The sequence below is a fragment of the Balaenoptera borealis genome (genome assembly GCF_965194805.1).
Source record: "Balaenoptera borealis genome assembly, chromosome: 2".
Taxonomy (NCBI): domain Eukaryota; kingdom Metazoa; phylum Chordata; class Mammalia; order Artiodactyla; family Balaenopteridae; genus Balaenoptera; species Balaenoptera borealis.
Window position 1 is genome coordinate 171,447,161 of NC_138867.1, and position 23,982 is coordinate 171,471,142.

The 23,982-nt window shown below is 38.1% G+C and overlaps 1 protein-coding gene across 6 annotated transcripts in view; it reads left to right on the forward strand.

Annotated features, from left to right (window-relative positions):
- Positions 1-23,982, forward strand: part of ZNF101 (zinc finger protein 101) — a 72,484-nt gene that overhangs the window by 11,404 nt on the left and 37,098 nt on the right. For all 6 annotated transcript variants that reach the window (XR_014242050.1, XR_014242051.1, XR_014242052.1 and 3 more), the window contains exons 2-3: positions 22,633-22,759; positions 23,688-23,748. Coding sequence is in view for 2 of the 6 variants with exons in the window: in XM_082382906.1 (XP_082239032.1) it covers positions 22,633-22,759; positions 23,688-23,748 (188 nt within the window). In the remaining 4 variants the exon portion in view is untranslated. The remainder of the gene's footprint in view (positions 1-22,632; positions 22,760-23,687; positions 23,749-23,982) is intronic.

The following is a 23,982-nucleotide window of genomic DNA, read 5'->3' on the forward strand; positions in this document are numbered from 1 at the left end:
TTTTTTGGAATTAATTCATTGACATCTTCATTTTCCGATAGGACTAGATGTTTTGGGATTTTCCTGTTGAACAAATAAAATTGCCTTACAGTCTTCTCTCTTCCTTTACACATAAACACTGGGTTGAGTGATTTTTTTGGATTATTGAAACACTGGGTTTATGTCATTTAAATTATCATTGGTGATCCAAAGTATTGTGACTGGAGCAGAGGCCTGAGGCCAGTGACTCCAAACTAAAGTTTCCATCTGGAGCCGGCAGTGGGGGGTTTTCTTTGGCCTAGATGTTTTATGTTTGAGTTCTGCATCCATGATATAGGTGCACTCGGAGTGTATTAAAAACGTCTGTGGTCAGGAGTTCTGTCTCCTGGACAAAAAGTTTATGAATTTGGGAGTTTAAGTCGGATCTTAAACTGAATCTGCCTGAGAGTTTCCTCACTTGTGAGAATGTGAGGAGAGTTCTCTCCAGTGACTGCTCAGGTGTCCCTACCCTCCTTCACCAGGGACTGACCCACCTTAGGGGGTTATATCTCAACCTGGGTATCTAGACCCCAAGCTTGGGAATGTGTTTAACTTTCTGAATGAGGGTTTTCATTCTTAACTGTGGGCAAGCAGGCTTCTTATCTGAGCTGATTTGAATATTTGTGTTTCTTTTCTTTAGATGCCTTTATCTATTGGATATTTCAGTCCTTTAACTCTAGTTTCCCTTAGCAGTTTACAATTTTATTTCCTTGGTGAGTGTATACGATTTTTGATTTCTTAGGCTTTGAAAAATATAAGTTGATTGAAAAATATTTGTGTAAGGCAAGAAAATCCTGGAACCAAACAGAATTTCTGCTCCTTTTAGGCAACAGAATCTTAAGCTGTGAGATGGGTATGTTTAGGTTCTCAGGCACACTTTTCATTTTTAGATCAGTTTTTGTACGTGCTTGTCCCTAGAGAACTTTGTTATTTAAAAGGCTGTACAATTCTTAAGGCAAGTGAATTTCTACTTGTATTGATGAGTGAAAAAAACTATTGAATTTCTGTTTTAATTGATATGAGAAAAACTATTCAAACTTAGGAAAATCTTTGAAAATCCTAGTAGGTTTCTTCATGGATTAAATGCAAACCCCTAATGCATTATAATATGCTACTCATTCCTGACCATATCCTGAGTGTGAAATATAGTGGAGGGACAAACTATGATGTCGTTTGTCCTTTTAGTTAGACATTTGAAGTTTTTCACTTTCTACAGTTTGCAGTTTTATACCCAATAGTGTTTAAAGAATTAAATTTAGAATGATTTCCTATGTAGAAAAATTAAAATAAATTTAAAGTAGCAAAAGTTAATTACAAACAGACTACTAGGTAGGAAAGTATGGTGTATATAAACTTCTCTCAATTTTAAAGGGAAAGGTTTAAGCATTTACCCTGTCTTTTTTTTTTTTAATTAGTTAATTAATTATTTTATTTATGGCTGTGTTGGGTCTTCGTTTCTGTGCGAGGGCTTCCTCTAGTTGCGGCAAGTGGGGGCCACTCCTCATCGCGGTGCGCGGGCCTCTCACTATCGCGGCCTCTCTTACTGCGGAGCACAGGCTCCAGACGCGCAGGCTCAGTAGTTGTGGCTCACGGGCCCAGCCGCTCCGCGGCATGTGGGATCCTCCCAGACCAGGGCTCGAACCCGTGTCCCCTGCATTGGCAGGCAGACTCTCAACCACTGCGCCACCAGGGAAGCCCTCTCAATTTTAAATAATGCTTGTAAAGGATTTAAAAAATTGTAAGGTAGGAAACAGTGAGATTTCCGTTTTTTTAGAACATTTTAGGCTTACAGAAAAATTGATTAGAAAGTACAGAGTGTTTCCACTTGACCCCTCTGCATCCACACAGTTTGTACTATTTTTTTACATCTCATGTTATTATGGTATATTTGTTACAATTGATGGATCAATATCAATGCTATAAAGTCCACTGTTTATATTAGCCTTGACTCTTTGTGTTATACAATGTAGGGATTTTGGCAAATGTATAATGACATGTGTCCATCATTTCTGTATCATATAGAATAGTTTAACTTTGCTAAGGATACCCTGTGCTTCACCTGTCCATTCATCCCTCCCTCAAACCCCCAAATCCTTCCCAAGCAAAGATCTTTTTACTGGCTCATAGTTTTGTCTCTTCCAGAATGTCCTGTACTTGGAATCATACAGTATGTAGCCTCGTCAGAGTGTCTTCTTTCACTTAGCGATATGCTTCTAAGTTTCCTGTTTCGTTCAGGCAAATTATGCTCAGAGACTGAGACTGTCTTTACCAGTAATTTATTTAACACAGGTTCACTGCGGGAATTAAAATTTATATTTCACAAGCCAATAGCAAATAGGATAATGTCTCTTAATAAGCCCGTAAAGACATAACATACCTCAAACCAATGATAGTTTAATTACACTGTTGTTCCAGCCAAAGGGAAGATGAAAGAAATAAAGTCCAAATTTAGTTGAGTTGCACCTTTATATGAATTGGTTCTTGATAGCGTCAGTCCTTCCAACTAAAAGCTGGGTATCAGATGCCCGCTTAGATCCCTCCCTGCTGGGCAAAGGCACTAGTGTTGGCAGGCAAGGTAGGCTGCTTGGTCCAGGGGCCATTTCATGGCTTGCACCACTGCCTATGAGGAGTAGGCTCGCCAAGGCAGAAACAAATATGTCTCTTCTCTTCCTGAGACTGCTGCTTGGTTTAACGCCACTGCTATCCAAGAGTAACCTGGCCACAGCAGGAGCAAGTGTCTCATAATCTTCTGAGAGTTTTTTAGATTAGCAAAGAGTAGCCTTACCCAGACTGAACACTCAAATTAAGTCGTCACAAATTCTTGGTGTTTAAAGTTTAAATGTCCGTCATATAATTGTCACTCCTCCACATGTTCATAATGATAAGCACAATTTTGATGGCGTCATCCTGACATGGCCTCCCAAAGTAAACAAATTCACTCTTGGACCAAAATATCTTTACTTGACCCATAAACAAGTAGATCAAAACAACTTCACTTAAGCCATAAATGCATAAATCTGAAATTATAACAAACCAGTACACATCAGTTTCCTCCTTGTCTGTTCATGGCTTGATAGCTCATTTCTTTTTATCACTGAACAATATTTCATCATATGGATATACCACTGGTTGTTTATTCATTCTACTATTGAAGGATAGCTTGCTTAACTCTAAGTCTTGACAATTATGCATAAAACACCTATAAACACTGATTTGCATATTTCTGTGTGAAGACAAGTTTTCAACTCGTTTGGGTAAATATAAGTATACAAGGAGTATAATCTAGGAGCTAGATCCTATGATAAGGGTATGTTTAGTTTTGTGAAAAAACCGCCTGTCTTCCAAAGTAGGCATACCATTTTCCATTCCCATCAGCAATGAGTAAGGATTCCTGTAGCTTTACATCTTCATCAATATTTGGTATTCTGAGTGTTTTGTATTTTACCTGTTGTAATAAGCGTTTAGTGGTATCTATTTGTTTTATTTGCAATTTTCTAATGACATTTGATGTTGAGCTTCTTTTCATATGCTTATTTAACATCTGTATATCTTTATTTTATTTATTTATTTGTTTATTTATTTTTGGCTGTGTTGGGTCTTCGTTACTGTACGAGGGTTTTCTCTAGTTGCGGCGAGCAGGGGCCACTCTTCATCGCGGTGTGCGGGCCTCTCACTGTCGCGGCCTCTCTCGTTGTGGAGCACAGGCTCCAGACGCGCAGGCTCAGTAGTTGTGGCTCATGGGCCTAGTTGCTCCACGGCATGTGGGATCTTCCCAGACCAGGACTCGAACCCGTGTCCCCTGCATTGGCAAGCAGATTCTCAACCACTGTGCCACCAGGGAAGCCCTGTATATCTTCTTTATTGATGTGTGTGCAAATCTTTTGCCCATTTTTTTCCTCATGTTTGGGACTTTATTTTTTTTCCCCAGGGATTCTTGCTTTATTTTCAATTTTGCCCCCTTTTTTTTTTTGGCTGTGCCACACAGCATGTGGGACCTTAGTTCCCCAAACAGGGATCAAACCCGTGCCCCCTGCATTGGAAGCATGGAGTCTTAACCACTGGACCACCAGGGAAGTGTCCCGAATTTTGCCCATTTTTAAACTGGATTGTTTGTCATCTTACTGTTGCATTTTAAGAGTTCTTTAGATATGTTGGATACCAGTCCTTTGTCAGATAAGTGTTCTGCAAAGATTTTTTTCCCAATCTGTGACTGTCTTTATATTCTCTTACCACTGTCTTTTGTAGCACAGGGGATTTTAATGAAGTGAAGCTTATTGTTTTCTTTCTTGGATCTTGCTTTTGGTGTTGTATCTTAAAATTCATCAGTTAACACAAGATCACCTTGATTTTCTTCTATGTTATCTTCTAGAAGTTTTTTACTTTTGCATTTTACATTTAGAGCTATGGTCTATTTTAAGTTTTGTGTAAGGTCTGTGTCTAGGTTTACTTATTTGTTTTTACATGTGGATATCCACTATTTCCAGCACTGTTTGTTGAAAAGACTTTCTTTTTTCCATTGAATTGCCTTTTAGTCCTTTATTGAAGATCAGTTGGCTATATTTCTCTGGGTCTATAAGAAAGCAGTTGACTTCTGTATTCTCAGTCTTTCTATACTCATTAATTCCTGGAGTGATCTCTGGTGTTATGGTTTCTTTCAGATATTTTACATAGAAAATCATGTCATACACAACAAAGACAGTTTTATTTCTTTCTTCCCAATCTGTATACATTTTATTTCCTTTTCTTGCCTTATTGCATTAGCTAGGTCTTCCAGTACAGTGTTGAATAGGAGTGGTGAGAGGAGACTTCCTTACCTAGTTTCTTATCTTTCAAAAAAAAAGCATCTAGTTTCTCACTATTGTGATGTTGCCTGCAAGTTTCATGAAGATGTTCTATCTCAAGAGCCTGAACTCCCCTCTATTCCTAGTGTGTTATCATAAGTGGATGTTAGATTCTGTCAAATGCTTTTCAATTTTACTTACACTCCTTTCATTCCTGATATTACTAACTTGTCTACCCTCTTTTCTCAGTTAGCTTGACTAGACCTTTATCAATTTTACTGATTATTTCAAAGCACACCAGCTTTTGGTTTTGTTGATAGTCTGTATTCCTGCAATTTTTATATCTTCCCTAATTATTTCTTTTTTTGGTCATTTTACTTATTTTTATTGAGATATAATTGATATATTACTTTCAAGTGTACAACATAACGATTTAATATTTGTATACATTGTGAAGTATTACCACAATAAGTCTAGTTAACTAGACTAACATCATCACACATAGTTACAGTTTTTTTTTCTTGTGATGAAAATTTTTGAAATTTCCTCTCAGCAACTTTCCAATATGCAATAAAGTATTATTAATTATGGTCACAATGCTGCACATTATATCCCCTGACTTATTTTATAACTGAAAGTTTGTAACTTTTGATCTGCCTTCACCTATTTCACCCACCCCTCAACACCCCCCTTCCCCCCACACACACCTTCACGTCCCACCTCTGGCAGCCACCAATCTATTCTCCATATCTGTGAACTTGGGTTTTTTGGTTTGTTTGTTTGTTTGTTTTGCTGCGTGGCTTGCAGGATCTTAGTTCCCTGAACAGGGATTGAACCCAGGCCCACGGCCGTGAAAGCACCACATCCCAATCACTGGACTGCCAGGGAATTCTCAGGCTTTTCTTTCTTTGTTTCAGATTCCATATATAGGTGAGATCATATGGTATTTTTCTTTCTGACTATTTCACTTAGCATAATACCCTTAAGGTCCATCCATGTCACAAATGGCAAGATTTCCTTTTTTATGACTGACTAATATTCCATTATATATATGTGTGTGTGTGTGTGTGTGTGTACATATTTTTAAAATCCATTCATCCATCATTGGGCACTTAGGTTGTTTCCATGTCTTGGCTATTGTAAATAGTGTTGCAGAGAACATGGGGGTGCAAATATTGGGTTGACCAAAAAGTTTGTTTGGATTTTTTAATTTTTTGAGGAACCTCCACACTGGTTTCCATGGTGGCTTCATCAATTTACATTCCCACCAACAATGCACAAGAGTTGCCTTCTCTGCAGTTCCTCACCAACACTTGTTAGTTTTTGTCTTTTTGATAATAGTCATTCTAACAGGTGTGAGGTGATATCTCATTGTGGTAGTAATGTTGCGCACATTTCATGTACCTACTGGCCATCTGTATGACTTTGGATGAGTATCAGTTCAGATCCTCTGTTCATTTTTTTTAATCAGATTGTTTTTGTGCTATTGAGTTGTATGAGTTCTTTATATATTTTGGATAGTAATTCCTTATCAGATGTGATTGCAAGTATTTTCTCCCACTCAGTAGTTTGCCTTTTCATTTTGTTGATGGTTTCCATTGCTGTGCAGAAGCTTTTTAGTTTGATGTAGTCCCACCTGTTCACTTTTGCTTTTCTTGCTTTTGTTTTTGGTGTCAAAACCAAAAAAATCATCTCCAAGACTGATGTCAAAGAGGTTACTGCCTGTGTTTTCTTCTAGGGTTCTTATGGTATCAAGGCTTATGTCAAGTCTTATGCCATTTTTAAAAATTTTTTTATTGGAGTATAGCTGATTTACAATGTTGTGTTAGTTTCAGGTGTACAGCAAAGTAAATCAGTTATACACATATCCACTCTTTTTTAGATTCTTTTGCCATATACGTCATTTCAGAGTATTGAGTAGAGTTCCCTGTGCTATACATACAGTAGGTCCTTACTATCTCTTTTTTTGAATAAATTTATTTATTTTTGGCTGTGTTGGGTCTTCGTTGCTGCATGCGGGCTTTCTCTAGTTGCAACGAGCGGGGGCTACTCTTCGTTGTGGTGCACGGGCTTCTCATTGCGGTGGCTTCTCTTATCGTGGAGCATGGGCTCTAGGTGTGCAGATTTCAGTAGTTGTGGCACGTGGGCTCAGTAGTTGTGGCTCGTGGGCTCTAGAGCGCAGTCTCAGTAGTTGTGGCACATGGGCTTAGTTGCTTCGCGGCATGTGGGATCTTCCCGGACCAGGGATGGAACCTGTGTCCCCTGTATTGGCAGGCAGATTCTTAACCACTGCACCACCAGGGAAGTCCTCTATTTTTTATATATTAGTGTGTGTATGTCTATCCCAATCTTCCAATTTAGTTAATCCATTTTGAGTTGATTTTTGTGTATGGTGTAAGATAGTGGGCCAGTTTCATTCTTTTGCATGTAACTATCCAGTTTTCCCAAACAGTTTATTGAAGAAACTGTCCTTTCCCCATTGTATATTCTGGGTTCCTTTGCCAAAAATTAATTGACTATATAAGCATGGGGTTTTTCCTTAGACTTTTTATTCTGTTCCACTAATCTATGTATATCTGTTTTATGCCAATACCATACTGTTTTGATTACTTTAGCTTTGTAATATAGTTTGAAATCAGGAAGCATTATGTTACCAGATTTGTTCTTTCTCAAGATTACTTTGGCTATTCAGGGTCTTTGTGGTTCCATACAAGTTTTAGTATTGTTTGTTCTATTTAGTGGAAAATGCCATTGAAATTTTGATAGGGATTGCATTGAATTGTTCATTGCCTTGGGTAGTACGGACATTTTTGCAGTCCATGAGGGCAAAATATCTTTCCATTTATTTGTATCTTCAATTTCTTTCATTAACACCGTATAAATTTCAGTATACAAGTTTTTCACGTCCTTGGTTAAATTTATTCTCAGGTATTTTATTCTTTTTAATGCAGTTGTAAATAGGATTGTTTTCTCTTTTTTTGTCATTGAAGTAGAGAATTTTATGGTTTTTTTTTTTTACAAAAGATAAAATTTAAGTTTAGACTGATGTTTCCACAGGACTACAGGACTTTAGTCTGTCTAGTAAATGTGTATCTCTTTTCTCTCAGACTGAAATTCCTGGTTTTCAAGAGTTTGATCTAATTAGAATATGATCTGATTTGCTAATTACTAGTTTGCTTTTTTTTAAATTGAAGTATACTTGATTTACAATGTTGTGTTAGTTTCAGGTATACAGCAAAAGTGATTCAGTTATATATAATCCTTTTTCAGATTATTTTCCATCATAGGTTATTACAAGATATTGAATATAGCTCCTTGTACTAAATAATAGGTCCTTATTTATATTTATTTTATATATAGTAGTGTGTAACTGTTAATACCAAACTCCTAATTAGTATTGTTTTCTTAATTTCTCTTTTTGATAATTCATTGTTAGTGTATAGAGATAGATTTTTGTATATTGTTATTGTATCCTGCAGCTTAACTGAATCTGCTTATTGGTGCCAACAGATATGATGGAGTCTTTAGGGCTTTCTATATAAAATGTCATGTCATCTGCAAATAGTGATGGTTTTACTTCTTTCTTTCCAATTTGGATGCCTTTTGTTTCTTTTCTTGCCAAATTGTTGTAGCTTATCATCCAGTACTATGTAGTGGGCATCTTTGTCTTGTTCCTGATCTTAGAAGAAAAGCTTTCAGCTTTTCTGTATATTAATTTTTTTTTTTTTTTTAAAGAGCTAAGGGTCTGGCTTTTTATTTATTTATTTATTTATGGCTGTGTGTTGGGTTTTCGTTTCTGTGCGAGGGCTTTCTCCAGTTGAGGCAAGTGGGGGCCACTCCTCATCACGGTGCGCAGGCCTCTCACTATCGCGGCCTCTCTTGTTGCGGAGCACAGGCTCCAGATGCGCAGGCTCAGTAATTGTGGCTCACGGGCCCAGCTGCTCCGCGGCATGTGGGATCCTCCCAGACCAGGGCTCGAACCAGCGTGCCCTGCGCTGGCAGGCAGATTCTCAACCACTGCGCCACCAGGGAAGCCCCTGTATATTAATTTTGTATCCTGCAACTGTACCAAATTCATTAATGAGCCCTAGTAGTTTTTTGGTGATGTCGCTAGGATTTTCTATGCATAGAAATTTTACTTCCTCCTTTCCAATTTGGATTCTGTCTCTCTCTCTGTCTCTCTCTCTCTGTCTCTCTCTCTCTCTGATTGCTGTGGCTAGGACTTCCAATACTATGTTGAATAAAAGTGGCAAGAGTGGGCATCCTTGCCTTGTTCCTGATCTTAGAGGGAATACTTTCAGCTTTTCACTGATGAGTATGATGTTAACTGTGGGCTTGTAATATATAGTCTTTATTATGTTGAGGTACATTCCCTCTATACCCACTTTATTGAGAATTTTTATCATAAATGGATGTTGGATTTTGTCAAATGCTTTTCCTGCATCATTTGAGATGACCATGTGATTATTTTCCTTCATTTTGTTAATGTGGTGTATCACATTGATTGATACGCAGCTGTTGAACCATCCTTGCATCCTTGGAATAAATCCCACATGAACATGGTGTGTGATCCCTTTAATTTTTTGTTGAACTTTGTATAATAATAGTTTCTTCAGGATTTTTATATCTACATTCTTCCTGGCCTGTAATTTTCTTGTGGAGTCCTTGTCTGGTTTTGGTATGAGCAGAATGTTGGCCGTGTAAAATGAGTTTCAAAGTGTTCTGTCCTATTTTTTGGAAGAGTTTGCAAAGGATTAATATTAGTTTTCTCTAAATGTTTGTTAGAATTCACCAGTGAAGCCAGCTGGCCCTAGACTTTTCTTTGATGGGAGGTTTTAGATTACTGATTGAATCACCTTACTAGTAATTGGTCTGTTCAGATTTTCTATTTCTTCATGATTCAGTCTTGGGAGGTTGTATGTTTCTAGGAATTTCTTATAGGCTGTCCAATTTTGGGGGTGTGTAATTGTTCATAGAAGTCTCTTCTGATCCTTTGTATTTCTGTGGTACCTGTTGTAACATTTCTCATTCCTGATTTTAAAATTTAATTAATTAATTAATTTTTAAATTTATGGCTATGTTGGGTCTTCGTTTCTGTGCGAGGGCTTTCTCTCGTTGTGGCAAGTGGGGGCCACTCTTCGTCGTGGTACGCGGGCCTCTCACTATCGCGGCCTCTTTTGTTGCGGAGCACAGGCTCCAGACGTGCAGGCTCAGCAATTGTGGCTCACGGGCCTAGTCGCTCCGCGGCACGTGGGATCTTCCTGGACCAGGGCTCGAACCCGTGTCCCCTGCATTGGCAGGCAGATTCTCAACCACTGCGCCACCAGGGAAGCCCCTCATTCCTGATTTTATTTATTTGGATCTTCTCTTTTTTGTCTTCGTGAGTCTAGCTAAAGGTTTTCCAGTTTATCTTTTATTTTTTTAACATCTTTATTGAAGTATAATTGCTTTACAATGTTATGTTAGTTTCTTCTGTATAACAAAGTGAACCAGCTATATGTATACATATATTCCTGTATCCCCTCCCTCTTGCATCTCCCTCCCACCCTCCCTATCCCACCCCTCTAGGTGGACACAAAGCATGGAGCTGATCTCCCTGTGCTATGTCGTTGCTTCCCACTAGCTATCTGTTTTACATTTCGTAGTGTATATATGTCATTGCCACTCTCTCACTTCATCCCAGCTTACCCTTCCCCCTCCCCATGTCCTCAAGTCCATTCTCTACGTCTGCTTTTTTATTCCTGTCCTGCCCCTAGTTTCATCAGAACCTTTTTTTTTTAGATTCCATACATGTGTGTTAGCATACGGTATTTGTTTTTCTCTTTCTGACTTACTTCACTCTGTATGACAAACTCTAGGTTCATACACCTCGTGACAAATAACTCAGTTTCATTTCTTTTTATGACTGAGTAATATTCCATTGTATATATGTACCACATCTTTTTTTTCCATTCATCTGTCGATGGACATTTAGGTTGCTTCCATGTCCTGGCTATTGTAAATAGTGCTGCAGTAAACATTGTGGTACATGACTCTTCTTGAATTATGGTTTTCTCAGGGTATATGCCCAGTAGTGGGATTGCTGGGTCATATGGTAGCTCTATTTTTAGTTTTTTAAGGATCTTCCATACTGTTCTCCATAGTGGCTGTATCAATTTACACTCCCACCAACAGTGCAAGAGGGTTCCCTTTTCTCCACACCCTCTTCAGCATTTATTGTTTGTAGATTTTTTGATGATGGCTATTCTGAACGGTGTGAGGTGATACCTCATTGTAGTTTTGATGTGCATTTGTCTAACGATTAGTGATGTTGAGCATCCTTTCATGTGTTTGTTGGCAATCTGTATATCTTCTTCGGAGAAATGTCTATTTAGGTCTTCTGCCCATTTTTGGATTGGGTTGTTTGATTTTTTGATATTGAGCTGCATGAGCTGCTTGTATATTTTGGAAGTAAATCCTTTCTCCGTTACTTTGTTTGCAAATATTTTCTCCCATTCTGAGGGTTGTCTTTTCGTCTTGTTTATGGTTTCCTTTGCTGTGCAAAGGTTTTTAAGTTTCATTAGGTCCCATTTGTTTAATTTTGTTTTTATTTCCATTTCTCTAGGAGGGGGGTCAAAAAGGATCTTGCTGTGATTTACGTCATAGAGTGTTCTGCCTATGTTTTCCTCTAAGAGTTTTATAGTGTTTGGCCTTACATTTAGGTCTTTAATCCATTTTGAGTTTATTTTTGTGTATCGTGTTAGGGAGTGTTCTAATTTCATACTTTTACAAGTAGCTGTCCAGTTTTCCTAGCTCCACTTATTGAAGAGGGCTGTCTTTTCTTCATGGTATATTCTTGCCTCCTTTATCAAAGACAGGGTGACCATAGGTGCGTGGGTTTATCTTTGGACTTTCTATCCTGTTCCATTGATCTATATTTCTGTTTTTGTGCCAGTACCATATTGTCTTGATTACTGTAGCTTTGTAGTATAGTCTGAAGTCAGGGAGCCTGATTCCTTAGCTCCGTTTTTCTTTCTCATGATTGCTTTGCCTCTTCGGGATCTTTTGTGTTTCCACAGTAATTGTAAAATTTTTTGTTCTAGTTCTGTGAAAAATGCCACTGGTAGTTTGATAGGGATTGCATTGAATCTGTAGGTTTCTTTGGGTAGTATAGTCATTTTCAAAATGTTGATTCTTCAAATTCAAGAACATGGTATATATATATATATATATCTCCGTCTGTTTGTATCATCTTTAATTTATTTCCTCAGTGTCTTACAGTTTTCTGCATACAGGTCTTTTGTCTCCTTAGATAGGTTTATTCCTAGGTATTTTACTCTTTTTGTTGCAGTGGTAAATGGGAGTGTTTCCTTAATTTCTCTTTCACATTTTTCATCGTTAGTATATAGGAATGCCAGAGATTTCTGTGTATTGATTTTGCATCCTGCTACTTTACCAAATTCACTGATTAGCTCTAGTAGTTTTCTGGAAGCATCTTTAGGATTCTCTGTGTATAGTATCATGTCATCTGCAAGCAGGGAGGGACAGTTTTACTTCTTTTCCGATTTGGATTCCTTTTATTTCTTCTTCTTCTCTTATTGCTGTGGCTAAAACTTCCAAATCTATGTTGAATAATAGTGGTGAGAGTGGGCAACCTTGTCTTGTTCCTGATCTTAGAGGAAATGGATTCAGTTTTTCACCGTTGAGAACAATGTTCGCTGTTGGTTTGTCATATATGGCCTTTATTATGTTGAGGTAAGTTCCCTCAATGCCTACTTTCTGGAGAGATTTTATCATAAGTGAATTTTGTTGAAAGCTTTTTTTGCATCTGTTAAGATTATCATATGGTTTTTATCCTTCAGTTTGTTAATATGGTGTATCACATTGATTGATTTGCGTATACTCAAGAATCCTTGCATTCCTGGGATAAACCCCACTTGATCATGGTGTATGATCCTTTTAAAGTGCTTTTGGATTCTGTTTGCTGGTATTTTGTTGAGGATTTTTGCTTCTATGGTCATCAGTGATATTGGCCTGTAGTTTTCTTTTTTTGTGACATCTTTGTCTGGTTTTGGTATCGGGGTCCTCCCCTCTGCTATGTTTTGGAAGAGTTGGAGAAGGATAGGTGTTAGCTCTTCTCTAAATATTTGATAGAATTCCTCTGTGAAGCCATCTGGTCCTGGGCTTTTGTTTGTTGGAAGATTTTTAGTCACAATTTCAATTTCAGTGCTTGTGAGTGGCCTGTTTATATTTTCTCTTTCTTCCTGGTTCAGTCTTGGAAGGTTGTGCTTTTCTAAGAATTTGTCCATTTCTTCCAGGTTGTCCATTTTATTCACATATAGTTGCTTGCAGTAGTCTCTCATGATCCTTTGTATTTCTGCAGCGTCAGTTTTTACTTTTCCTTTTTCATTTCTAATTCTGTTAATTTGAGTTTTCTCCCTTTTTTTCTTGATGAGTCTGGCTAATTTAAATGGTTTATCAATTTTGTTTATTTTCTCAAAGAGCCAGCTTTTAGTTTTATTGATCTTTGCTATCGTTTCCTTCATTTCTTTTTCATTTATTTCTGATCTGATCTCTGAGTTCTTTCCTTCTGCTAACTTTGGGTTTTTTTTTTTTTTCTTCTTTCTCTAATTGCTTTAGGTGTAAGATTAGGTTGTTTTATTTGAGGTAGGATTGTATTGCTTGTTTCTTGTTTCTTGAGGTAGGATTGTATTGCTATAAACTTCCCTCTTAGAATTGCTTTTTCTGCATCCCATAGGTTTTGGGTCGTCGTGTTTTCATTGTCATTTGTTTCTAGGTATTTTTTGATTTCCTCTTTGACTTCTTCAGAGATCTCTTGGTTATCAAGTAGTGTATTGTTTAGCCTCCATGTGTTTGTATTTTTTACAGATTTTTTCCTGTAATTGATATCTAGTCTCATAGCATTGTGGTCGGAAAAGACACTTGATACGATTTCAGTTTCCTATATTTACCAAGGCTTGATTTGTGATCCAAGATATGATCTATCCTGGAGAATGTTCCTTGAGCACTTGAGAAGAAAGTGTATTCTGTTGTTTTTGGATGGAATGTCCTATAAATATCAATTAAGTCCATCTTGTTTAATGTATCATTTGAAGCTTGTGTTTCCTTATGTATTTTCATTTTGGATGATATGTCCATTGGTGAAAGTGGGGTGTTAAAGTCCCCTACTATGATTGTGTTGCTGTCGATTTCCCCTTTTATGGTTGTTAGCATTTGCCGTATGTATGTATTGAGGTGCTCCTATGTTGGGTGTGTAAATATTTACAATTGTTATATCTTCTTCTTGGATTGATCCCTTGATCATTATGTAGTGTCCTTCTTTTTCTCTTGTAATAGTCTTTATTTTAAAGTCTTTTTTGTCTGATATGAGAATTGCTACTCCAGCTTTCTTTTGATTTCCCTTTGCATGGAATATCTTTTTCCATCCCCTCACTTTCTGTCTGTATGTGTCCCTAGGTCTGAATTGGGTCTCTTGTAGACAGCATATAAACGGGTCTTGTTTTCATATCCACTCAGCCAGTCTGTGTCTTTTGGTTGGAGCATTCAATCCATTACATTTAAGGTAATTATCAATATGTATGTTCCTATTACCATTTTCTTAACTGTTTTGGGTTTGTTTTTTAGGTCTTTTCCTTCTCTTGTGTTTCCTGCCTAGAGAAGTTCCTTTAACATTTGTTGTAAACCTGGTTTGGTGGTGCTGAATTCTCTTAGCTTTTGGTTATCTGTAAAGGTTTTAATTTCTCTGTCTAATCTGAATGAGATCCTTGCTGGGTAGATTAATCTTGGTTGTAGGTTTTTCCCTTTCATCACTTTAAATATGTCCTGCCACTCCTTTCTGGCTTGCAGAGTTTCTGCTGAAAGATCAGCTGTTAAGCTTATGGGGATTCCCTTGTATGTTATTTGTTGTTTTTCCCTTGCTGCTTTTAATGTTTTTTCTTTGTATTTAATTTTTGATCGTTTGATTAATATGTGTCTTGACATGTTTCTCCTTGGATTTATCCTGTATGGGACTCTCTCTGCTTCCTGGACTTGATTGACTATTTTCTTTCCCATGTTAGGGAAGTTTTCAACTATAATCTCTTCAAATATTTTCTCAAACCCTTTTTCTCTTCTTCTGGGACCCCTATAATTCGAATGTTGGTACATTTAATGTTGTCCCAGAGGTCTCTGAGACTGTCCTCAATTCTTTTCATTCTTTTTTCTTTATTCTGCTCTGCAGCAGTTATTTCCACTATTTTATCTTCCAGGTCACTTATCCTTTCTTCTGCCTCATTTATTCTGCTATTGATTATTTCTAGAGAATTTTAAATTTCATTTATTGTGTTGTTCATCGTTGTTTGTTTGCTCTTTAGTCCTTCTAGGTCCTTGTTAAACATTTCTTGTATTTTCTTCATTCTATTTCCAAGGTTTTTGGATCATCTTTTCTATCATTACTTTGAATTCTTTTTCAGGTAGGCTGCCTGTTTCCTCTTCATTTGTTTGGTCTAGTGTGTTTTTACCTTGCTCCTTCATATGCTGCATATTTCTCTGTCCTCTCATTTTGTTTAACTTACTGTGTTTAGTGTCTCTTTTTTGCAGGCTACAGGTTCGTAGTTCCCATTGTTTTTGGTGTCTGCCCCCCGTGGTTAAGGTTGGTTCAGGGGCTTGTGTAGGCTTCCTGGTAAAGAAGACTGGTGCCTGTGTTCTGGTGGGTGGGGCTGTATCTTGTCTTTCTCGTGGGCAGGGCCGTGTCCAGTGGTGTGTTTTGGGGTGTCTGTGAACTTAGTATGATTTTAGGCAGTCTCTCTGCTAATGGGTTGGGTTGTGTTCCTGTCTTGCTAGTTGTTTGGCATGGGGTATCCAGCACTGGAGCTTGCTGGCCGTTGAATGGAGCTGGGTCTTAGGGTTGAGACAGAGATCTCTGGGAGAGCTCTCGCCAATTGATATTACATGGGGCTGGGAGGTCTCTGGTGGTCCAGTGTACTGAACTCGGCTCTCCCACGTCAGAGGCTCAGGCCTGGCAGCAGGCTGGAGCACCAAGACCCTGTCAGCCACCTGGCCAGGTACGTGGGGAGTTTCTTGCCCTCTGGGAAGTCTGAGGTCTTCTGCCAGCGTTTAGTAGGTGTTCTGTAGGAGTTTTTCCACATGTAGATGTATTTTTGGTGTATTTGTGCGGAGGACGGTGGTCTCCAAGTCTTATTCCTCCGCTATCTCTACTGGATATCTGTCTTATATTTTAAAAGCTCTTAGTTTCATTGATTTTTTTTTTTTACTCTCTTTTTAGTCTTTTTCATTTATTTCCACTATGATCTTTGTTATTTCCTTCATTTTATTAACTTTGGCATTTGTTTTTTCTTCTTTTTCTAATTCCTTGAGGTGTAAAGTTAGGTTTTTTGAGATCTTTTTTGTTTCTTGATTTATCAGTGTCACTATGAACTTCCCTCGTGGAAATGCTTTTGCTGCATCCTGTAAGTTTCAGTATGTTGCACAATAGTCCCCCTTTATCTGCAGTTTTGCTTTTTACAGTTTCAGTTACCTGCAGTCAACTGTGCTCTGAAAATATTAAATGGAAAATTACAGAAATAAACATTTTTAAAATACTTTAAACATTTTTTTAAATAAAGTTTTGAATTGTGCATTGTCCTGAGGAGTGTGATAAAACTTTGTGCCATCCTGCTCCATCTTGCCTGGGATATGAATCATCCCTTTGTTCATTGTATCCACACTGTGTGTGCATGTGTATGTATAGAAAAAACATTATATTTGTGGGGTTAAGTACTATTCATGGTTTCAGGCATCCACTCAGTGTCTTGGAATGTATCCCTCACAGGTAATGGGGTTCTACTATATTTCTAGTTCATTTGTCTCAAGGTACTTTTTAAAATTTCTCTTTTGATTTCTTTAACGTATTGGTTGTTCAGTATCATGTTTAATCTCCACATGTGAATTTTCCAGTTTTCTTCTCATAATCGATTTCTAGTTGTATTGCATTGTGGTCGGGAAATATGCTTAATATGACTTTAATCTTCAATTTATTAAGACTTGTTTTGTGGCCTAACATATGCTCTCTCCTGGAGAATGTTCCATGTGCCCTTGAGAAGACTGTGCATTTTGTTGCTTTTGGCCGGAATGACTGGCCTAATATGTCACTGAAGGCCAATGTTTCTTTATTGATTTTCTGTCTGAATGATGTATCCACTGATGAAATTGGGGTATTAAAGTCCCTTTCTGTTATTGTATGGCTTTCTACTTCTCCCTTTAGATCTGTTAAATTTTGTTTTTTATATTCAGATGTTTCTATTTTGAGTGCATAAATGTCTACAAATGTTATATCCTCTTTTTGGATTTACTCCTTTATCATTATATAATGATCTTTTTTGTCCCTTATAACAGTCTTTGTCTTAAGTCTATTTTGACTGTTACAAGTATAGCTACCCCAGCTTTCTTCTGGTTTCCATTTGCAAGGAATATATTTTTTCCATTCTTTCAGTCTTTGTGTGCACTTTTATCTCAGGTGAGGTTTTTGTAGCCAGTATATAGGTGAGTCTTTTTTTCTTTAATCCATTCAGCCACTCTTGTGTTTTGATGGGAGAATTTATTATTTCTTTTACATTTAAAGTAATTATTGATAGGTATGTCCTTATTGCTATTTTGTTCACTGTCTTCTGGCTGTTTTGTAATTCCTGTTTTCCTGTTTTCTTCACTTGCTTAGATTCCTGTCTTTTTTGGTATGCTTAGATTCCTTTACCTTTATGTTTTGTGTATCTACCACAGGTGTACCTCAGAGATATTGCAGGTTCAGTCCACTGCAATAAAGCAGTTATCACAATGAAGCAATTATCACATGAATTTTGGTTTCCTAGTGTATATAAATCTATGCTTACCCTATATTAAGGTCTATTAAGTGTATAATAGCATTATGTATAAAAAGTGTACATACCTTACTTTTAAAATACTTTAGAGCTAAAAAATACCAATCATCATCTGAGCCTTCAGTGAGTCATTGTAGTAACATCGAAGATCATTGATCACAGATCACCATAACAAATAGTATAATAATTTAATAATTTGAAAGGAGAAAGGGGAATCAAGCTGACAGGGTAGGGGGATGTGGAACTCACCTACCCCTACAAACACATCAAAAATACTTCTACAGTTCTCACAGAAAATTAACTGGAACCTGGCAGAAGAACTTTTTTTTTTTTTTTTTGGCCCATGCCACACAGCTTGCAGGATCTTAGTTCCCCAACCAGGAATCGAACCCACGCCCCCTACAGTGGTAGTGCAGAGTCTTAACCACTGGACCACCAGGGAGGTCCCCAGAAGAACTTCTGTACAACCAAAGCTGCAAGAAAGATCTCCATGTAACTGGGTAGGACAGAAAAAAAGACATCGGGTTGGGATCTGTGCCCCTGGGAGGGATCTGAAAGGAAGAGAAGGTCCACACAGACAGCCCCTCACCTTGGGGAGCAAGCAGGTGGAGCCACAATCTGTGCGTCCCAGTCCTGGCATCCTGCGGAGAGGAGACCCCTTGGCTGTTCGGAGAACTACTGGGACAGTCAGAAGGGCTGGAGAATCCAAGACACTACTCGCAAGGAGTGTGCACATGCTGACTTGTCAACAATCAGGGCAGAGAGAGCCTGGCACTGGCAGCTGCTGCCTTGCCACTCCCCAGTCTGAATTGGGCGAATACCCTGGCCCTGCACACTCCACGCCACAGCCTGGTGGGAGATCTGGGCCAACTGGGCCCTGGGAAAAGACTCGGTCTGGACACAAAGACCAAGGGTCTTGAGTGTGATCTTGGTGGGGCAGCTGGAAGCAACCATTGTCCTTGTGCACACAGGGCGGCACCCCAGGAATCCCGGGCAGACAGGCCCTGGGAGAGGACTCAGTCTAGCTGTGCAGAGACAGCCCGGAGAGCCCGGGGTGTGATCCGGTAGGGCAGCAGCAGACATTGTCATGCATACAGGAACATGCAGCAGCTCATCTCTCGTTGCCCATAACTGGCGATTCCCTATGCATAGGGCAAATGAGAACACCCACATCAAAGTGGGTGGAAGCTGAGGCACAGTCTTACCATAACCACCCCCCCTCCACATGGCACCCCACCTTCAGGAAGGGACTCAAAACTCCAGGCTTCTCCTTGAGGAGCAAAGGGTTTAGATCCCACACTTGGCACCCCAGCTTTTACGAGTCACACATAAAGACAAGCCCCCCAAACATCTAGCCTTTCAGGGGTCAGGGGCACAACCGCACAGCATGTGGGATCTTAGTTCCCTGATCATGGATGGAACCCGTGCCACGCCCCCTGCAGTGGAAGGGCAGAATCTTTTAACCACTGGACCACGAGGGAAGTCCAAAAACATCTAGCTTTGAAAACCAGTGGGGCTTGTGTCCATGAGACCAACAAGGCTATAGTGAACTGAGAACAGTTCTTAAAGGGTCCTCTTTTCTAATGTTTCACCTGTTTATATCATTTTCAGATATAGCTTATTTTATTGCGATTCACTTTATTGCACTTTACAGATAATGCATTTTTTGCAAGTTGAAGGTTGGTTGTAACCCTGTGTGAAGCAAATCTGTTGGCACCTTTTTTTCAATAGCATTTGCTCACTTTGTGTGTCTGTCACATTTTGGTAATTCTCACAATATTTCAATTTTTTGTTACATTTGTTATGGTGGTCTGTGGTCAGTAATCTTTGATGTTACTGCCACCACTTGCTGAAGGCTCTGATGATGGTTAGCATTTTTTAGCAATAAAGTATTTTTTTAACATCTTTATTGGAGTATAATTGCTTCACAATGGTGTGTTAGTTTCTGCTTTATAACAAAGTGAATCAGTTATACATACACATATGTTCCCATATCTCCTCCCTCCTGCATCTCCCTCCCTCCCACCCTCCCTATCCCAGCAATAAAGTATTTTTAAATTAAGGTATGTACATTGTATTTTTATACATAATGCTAGTGCACACTTAACAGAGTACAGAATACTATAAACATAACTTTTACATGCACTGGCAAACCAAAAAATTCATGTGATTTGCTTTATTGTGGTAGTCTGGAACTGAACCCTCATTGTCTCCAAGGTATGCCTGTACCTTCTAATGAATTTCTTTTACTGTTTCTTGTAAAACCAGGTGTATTGATGTCAGAGTCCCTCAACTTTTCTCAGAAAGTATTTCTCTGTCACTTTTTTTTCCTGAGATGCAGCAGTCCTAGAGATTTTTTTTTTATTACAAAGGCTTATCGGCTTTTTTACATTTTTTTATTGAAGTTTAGTTGATTTATAGTGTGTGTTCATTTCAGGTATACAGCAAAGTTATTCAGTTATTATATATATATTCAGTTATTTTATTTATATATATATAATTATTTTCCAGATTCTTTTCCCATATAGGTTATTATAAAATATTCTCCCTCACTTTTGAAGAATAATTTTGCTTGACACAGAGTTGTAGGATGGTGTTTTTTACCTTGTGCACTTTAAATATTTCATTCCATTCTCTTCTTGCTTGCATAGTTGGGGTTTTTTTGTTGTTGTTTTGTTTGTTTTTGGTATGTGAATGTGTACAGCAGCTTTATTCATAATCACCAAAACCTGGAAACAACTCAAATGTCATCTGGTGAATGAATAAATTATAGTGCATCTGTACAATGCAATCCTACTCAGCAATAAAAAGTAATGAACTATTAATATATGCAACAACATGGATAAATCTTATATATATATTTATTGCTAAGTGAAAGAACCCAGATTCCAAAGGATAAATACAGTGTGATTCCAGTTATATGATATTTCTTGCTTGCATAGTTTTTGAAAAGAGGTCTGATTTAATTCTTATCCTTAAGTAAAACTAAGGTTTGTTTTTTCCCTCTGGCTTCGTTCAGAATGTTCCCTTTGTCTTTGATTTTTCTCCAGTTGAAAATGGTGTGCTTGGCAGTGCAGTTTTTGGCGTTCTTTTTTTGTTTTTCATGTTTTATGTTTTTCTTAGCTTCCTGGATCTGCAGTTTGCTGTCTATCACTAATGTTAGGAAAATCTCAGTGATGATTGCTTCACTTATTTTTTTGTTCCTTTCTGCTTTTCTATCAGGTATTCTCATTGTGTGTATTTTACACCTGCTGTCATTGTTCCAAAGTTCTTAGATGTTGTATTCTTTTTTGTCTTTGCATTAGGCCCTGGTGGAATAGTCTCTTTTGAGGATAGGCCTTGTTAAGAATAGCTGTTTCAAAATAGCTTCTTTCTGTCTTTCCAATTTTGGAAACAGTGGTTTGCTCTGTGTCTTCAGTTCTTTGTTTTTTTTCTTGTGAGGTTAGGAATGATGGTTTCTAAGTTCATTATACAATGAACAAGAAAAGAGAAGTCTCTGTCTCCAGTTTTTTATGTTTGACTGCTGACAGCTTTGAAGCCTCATCCCTCCTTCCTCCTCTTGTGACCCACATGTATCCATGATGATAGGAAAGCCTTAGTTATCCTTCCTTTGGCAGTGACAAGAGATTCAATTCATGCCTGCTCCTGCCCTTGTATGTGAACTCTCTCTTCAGTCCACCCACAACATCAACTAAAAAATAAGTCCATGTACTTTTCCTTACACTCTCAAGCCATTTCATGCCTTCTTGAGAGGTCTGCCTTACTCCCCAGAGACCTCAATTATGGAAGTAATAAACCCTTTTGTACACTATTGGCAGTGTGTGGTGTCATCAACTTACATATTCCTATACTCGGGGCTGGGCTGTTATGCTTCTGTGCACCATATGGGAGCTCAGAAATGAGAGATGTTGGGAGGATTGCCTCTGGAGTGGCTGGCCAGGAAACTTCCACCTGAAATTAGAGAATGGAGGTTTTACATTCTTTGGAGGAAAGTGCTGTGAATCCTTTATGTGTTAAATAATCATGGGCAGATTCACCATCAGACCTTTGTGGAGTGTAGTGAATTCCTGTGCAATATGCAGCTCTTAACCTGTTCCTCAAGGTTATTTAGCAAGGGCTTTGACCAAAAAGAAATCTTTTAGCACTTTATCATTTCATTATGTGTGCCTGTGTGTGCTAAAAACTGGTGAGAAGCAGCCCTGAGGCTCATTGTGTATAGGATTTTGTGGAGGTCTAAGTAATTTTGTCTTTTTAGCATGTCATATCATGTGAAGTTGTCTGAGCCTTAAGTTCTGAATATTCCTAGCTCCATGAATGGGACAGAGAGAGAATGGAGAAAATGAGTCTGCAATAAATTTTACACAAGCTAAAAGTACTACTTCTTTACAAGAATATTTTAATCTAGCCAGTTGCACCTGGCTATTTCTAATCACCTGGAGTAATTCTCAGGCCAGTATGGCAAACTGATCCTTGTCACAAGTTGGATTTCCACAGGCCTCCTGGACTCTCATGTTTGGTGATGGGAGTAGAAGAAAAAGCTTCCAGTTCTTCACTGTGTTTTATTCCTTAAAAACTCCTGCAGATTTGACCTCATACATCAGTGGAGTGTACTGAGTTAAATGGTGTGTAATAACAAAGGAGATGAGTTTTTTTCACAAGAGATTGATTTGTTTAAAATGATATTTGATTCATTTGTGTAGCATTTCTCTCATTTCTCCAAGGTGCTCTAGACCCTGACATCAGAGAGCAATAACATTTAAAGTGATCACAGTGAAAATGAATAAATAATTTGCATGTGTTCATTATGCTGTTAAATTCATGAAGCAGTAAGTAAGGACATAGAGTCAGTTTCTGATGACCAAGACATAAAATAAATGTTTGAAGGTGACAGAATCATATGTAATCTTCCTGTAAATTGAGTATAAATCCCCAGTTCTGTCAGACTCGCACATCTTACTGGAAACATATTTGGGATGTTTTAGGACCCAGTGACCTTCGAGGATGTGGCTGTGAACTTCACCCAGGAGGAGTGGGCTTTACTGAATCCTTCGCAGAAGAAACTTTACAGAGATGTGATGCAGGAAACCTTGAGGAACCTGGCCTCAGTAGGTAAGCATGACAACATTCCTTCACTTCTTCAGTTAGGGAACAAGTATTTCTTGCCCACCAACACTGTTCCAAGATGTGGAATATGGAAAAGGAATACAGTAGTCCCCTCTTATCTGCAGGGGATACATTCCAAGACCACCAGTGGATGCCTGAAACTGCAGATAGTACTGAATCCTATACATACATACCTATGATAATAAGTTTAATTTAGAAATTTGGTGCACAGTAAGAGATTGATAACAATAACTAAGAATAGAACACGTATAATAGACATGAACTTAACATGCCTAAGTGTTAAGTGTCCATAACTTTTGCAGTTTGAGATCAGACAGCAAAACTAAGATCAATTTCTTTTTCCTTCTTCACAATTTCACGATAGAAGATTCATTTTTCCTATAGATGTTAACAACATCAGTGTATGATTTTTTTCTTCCCTTAAATTAAGAACTTTCATCTTTTCACTTGAAGCACTTTATAACTTTTCTTTGGCATATCCTAATTACCAACATCACTATTCTTGCACTTTGGGGCCATCATTAATTAAAATAAGGATTACTTGAACACAAGCACTGCAATACCACCACAGTGATCTGAAAACTGAGATGGCTGCTAAGTGACTGATGGGCAGGTAGCATATGCAGCATGGATACACTGAACAAAGGGATGATTCACATCCTGGACAGGACAGAGTGGGACATTGCAAGATTTCATCATACTACTTGGAAGGGTGCACGGTTTAAATTAATATTTTCAGACTGCAATTGACCGTAGGTAACTGACACCACAGAAAGCAAAACTGGGGGTAAGGGGGGACTGCTCTACATTGGTAAATAAACTAAGCATGGTCACAGCTCATCGTGGACCTAGAATCTAATATTTTTCTATAATTTCCAGTAATTTGCATTATTTTTCTGGGTCTGCATTTTAGGAAAAAAATGGGACAATCATAACATTGAAGATTGGTACAAAACCCAAGGGAGGAAAGTAAGGTGAGTCACACACACAATAGATAGCAGTGTGCCACATGAGAATCCTGGTATGTCATAAACTTTTTAAAATAAGCAAAAAAACAACCCCAGCTTCAAAGTTACCCTTAAATTTTTTTCACCAAAAACATTTACTTAAACATGACATAGATGTCCAGTGTTTTTGGAAACAATATTAAGGAACCCAATATATTAATATTATTGTTTTCATAATAGCTATGTCAAGTCCTCTTACAG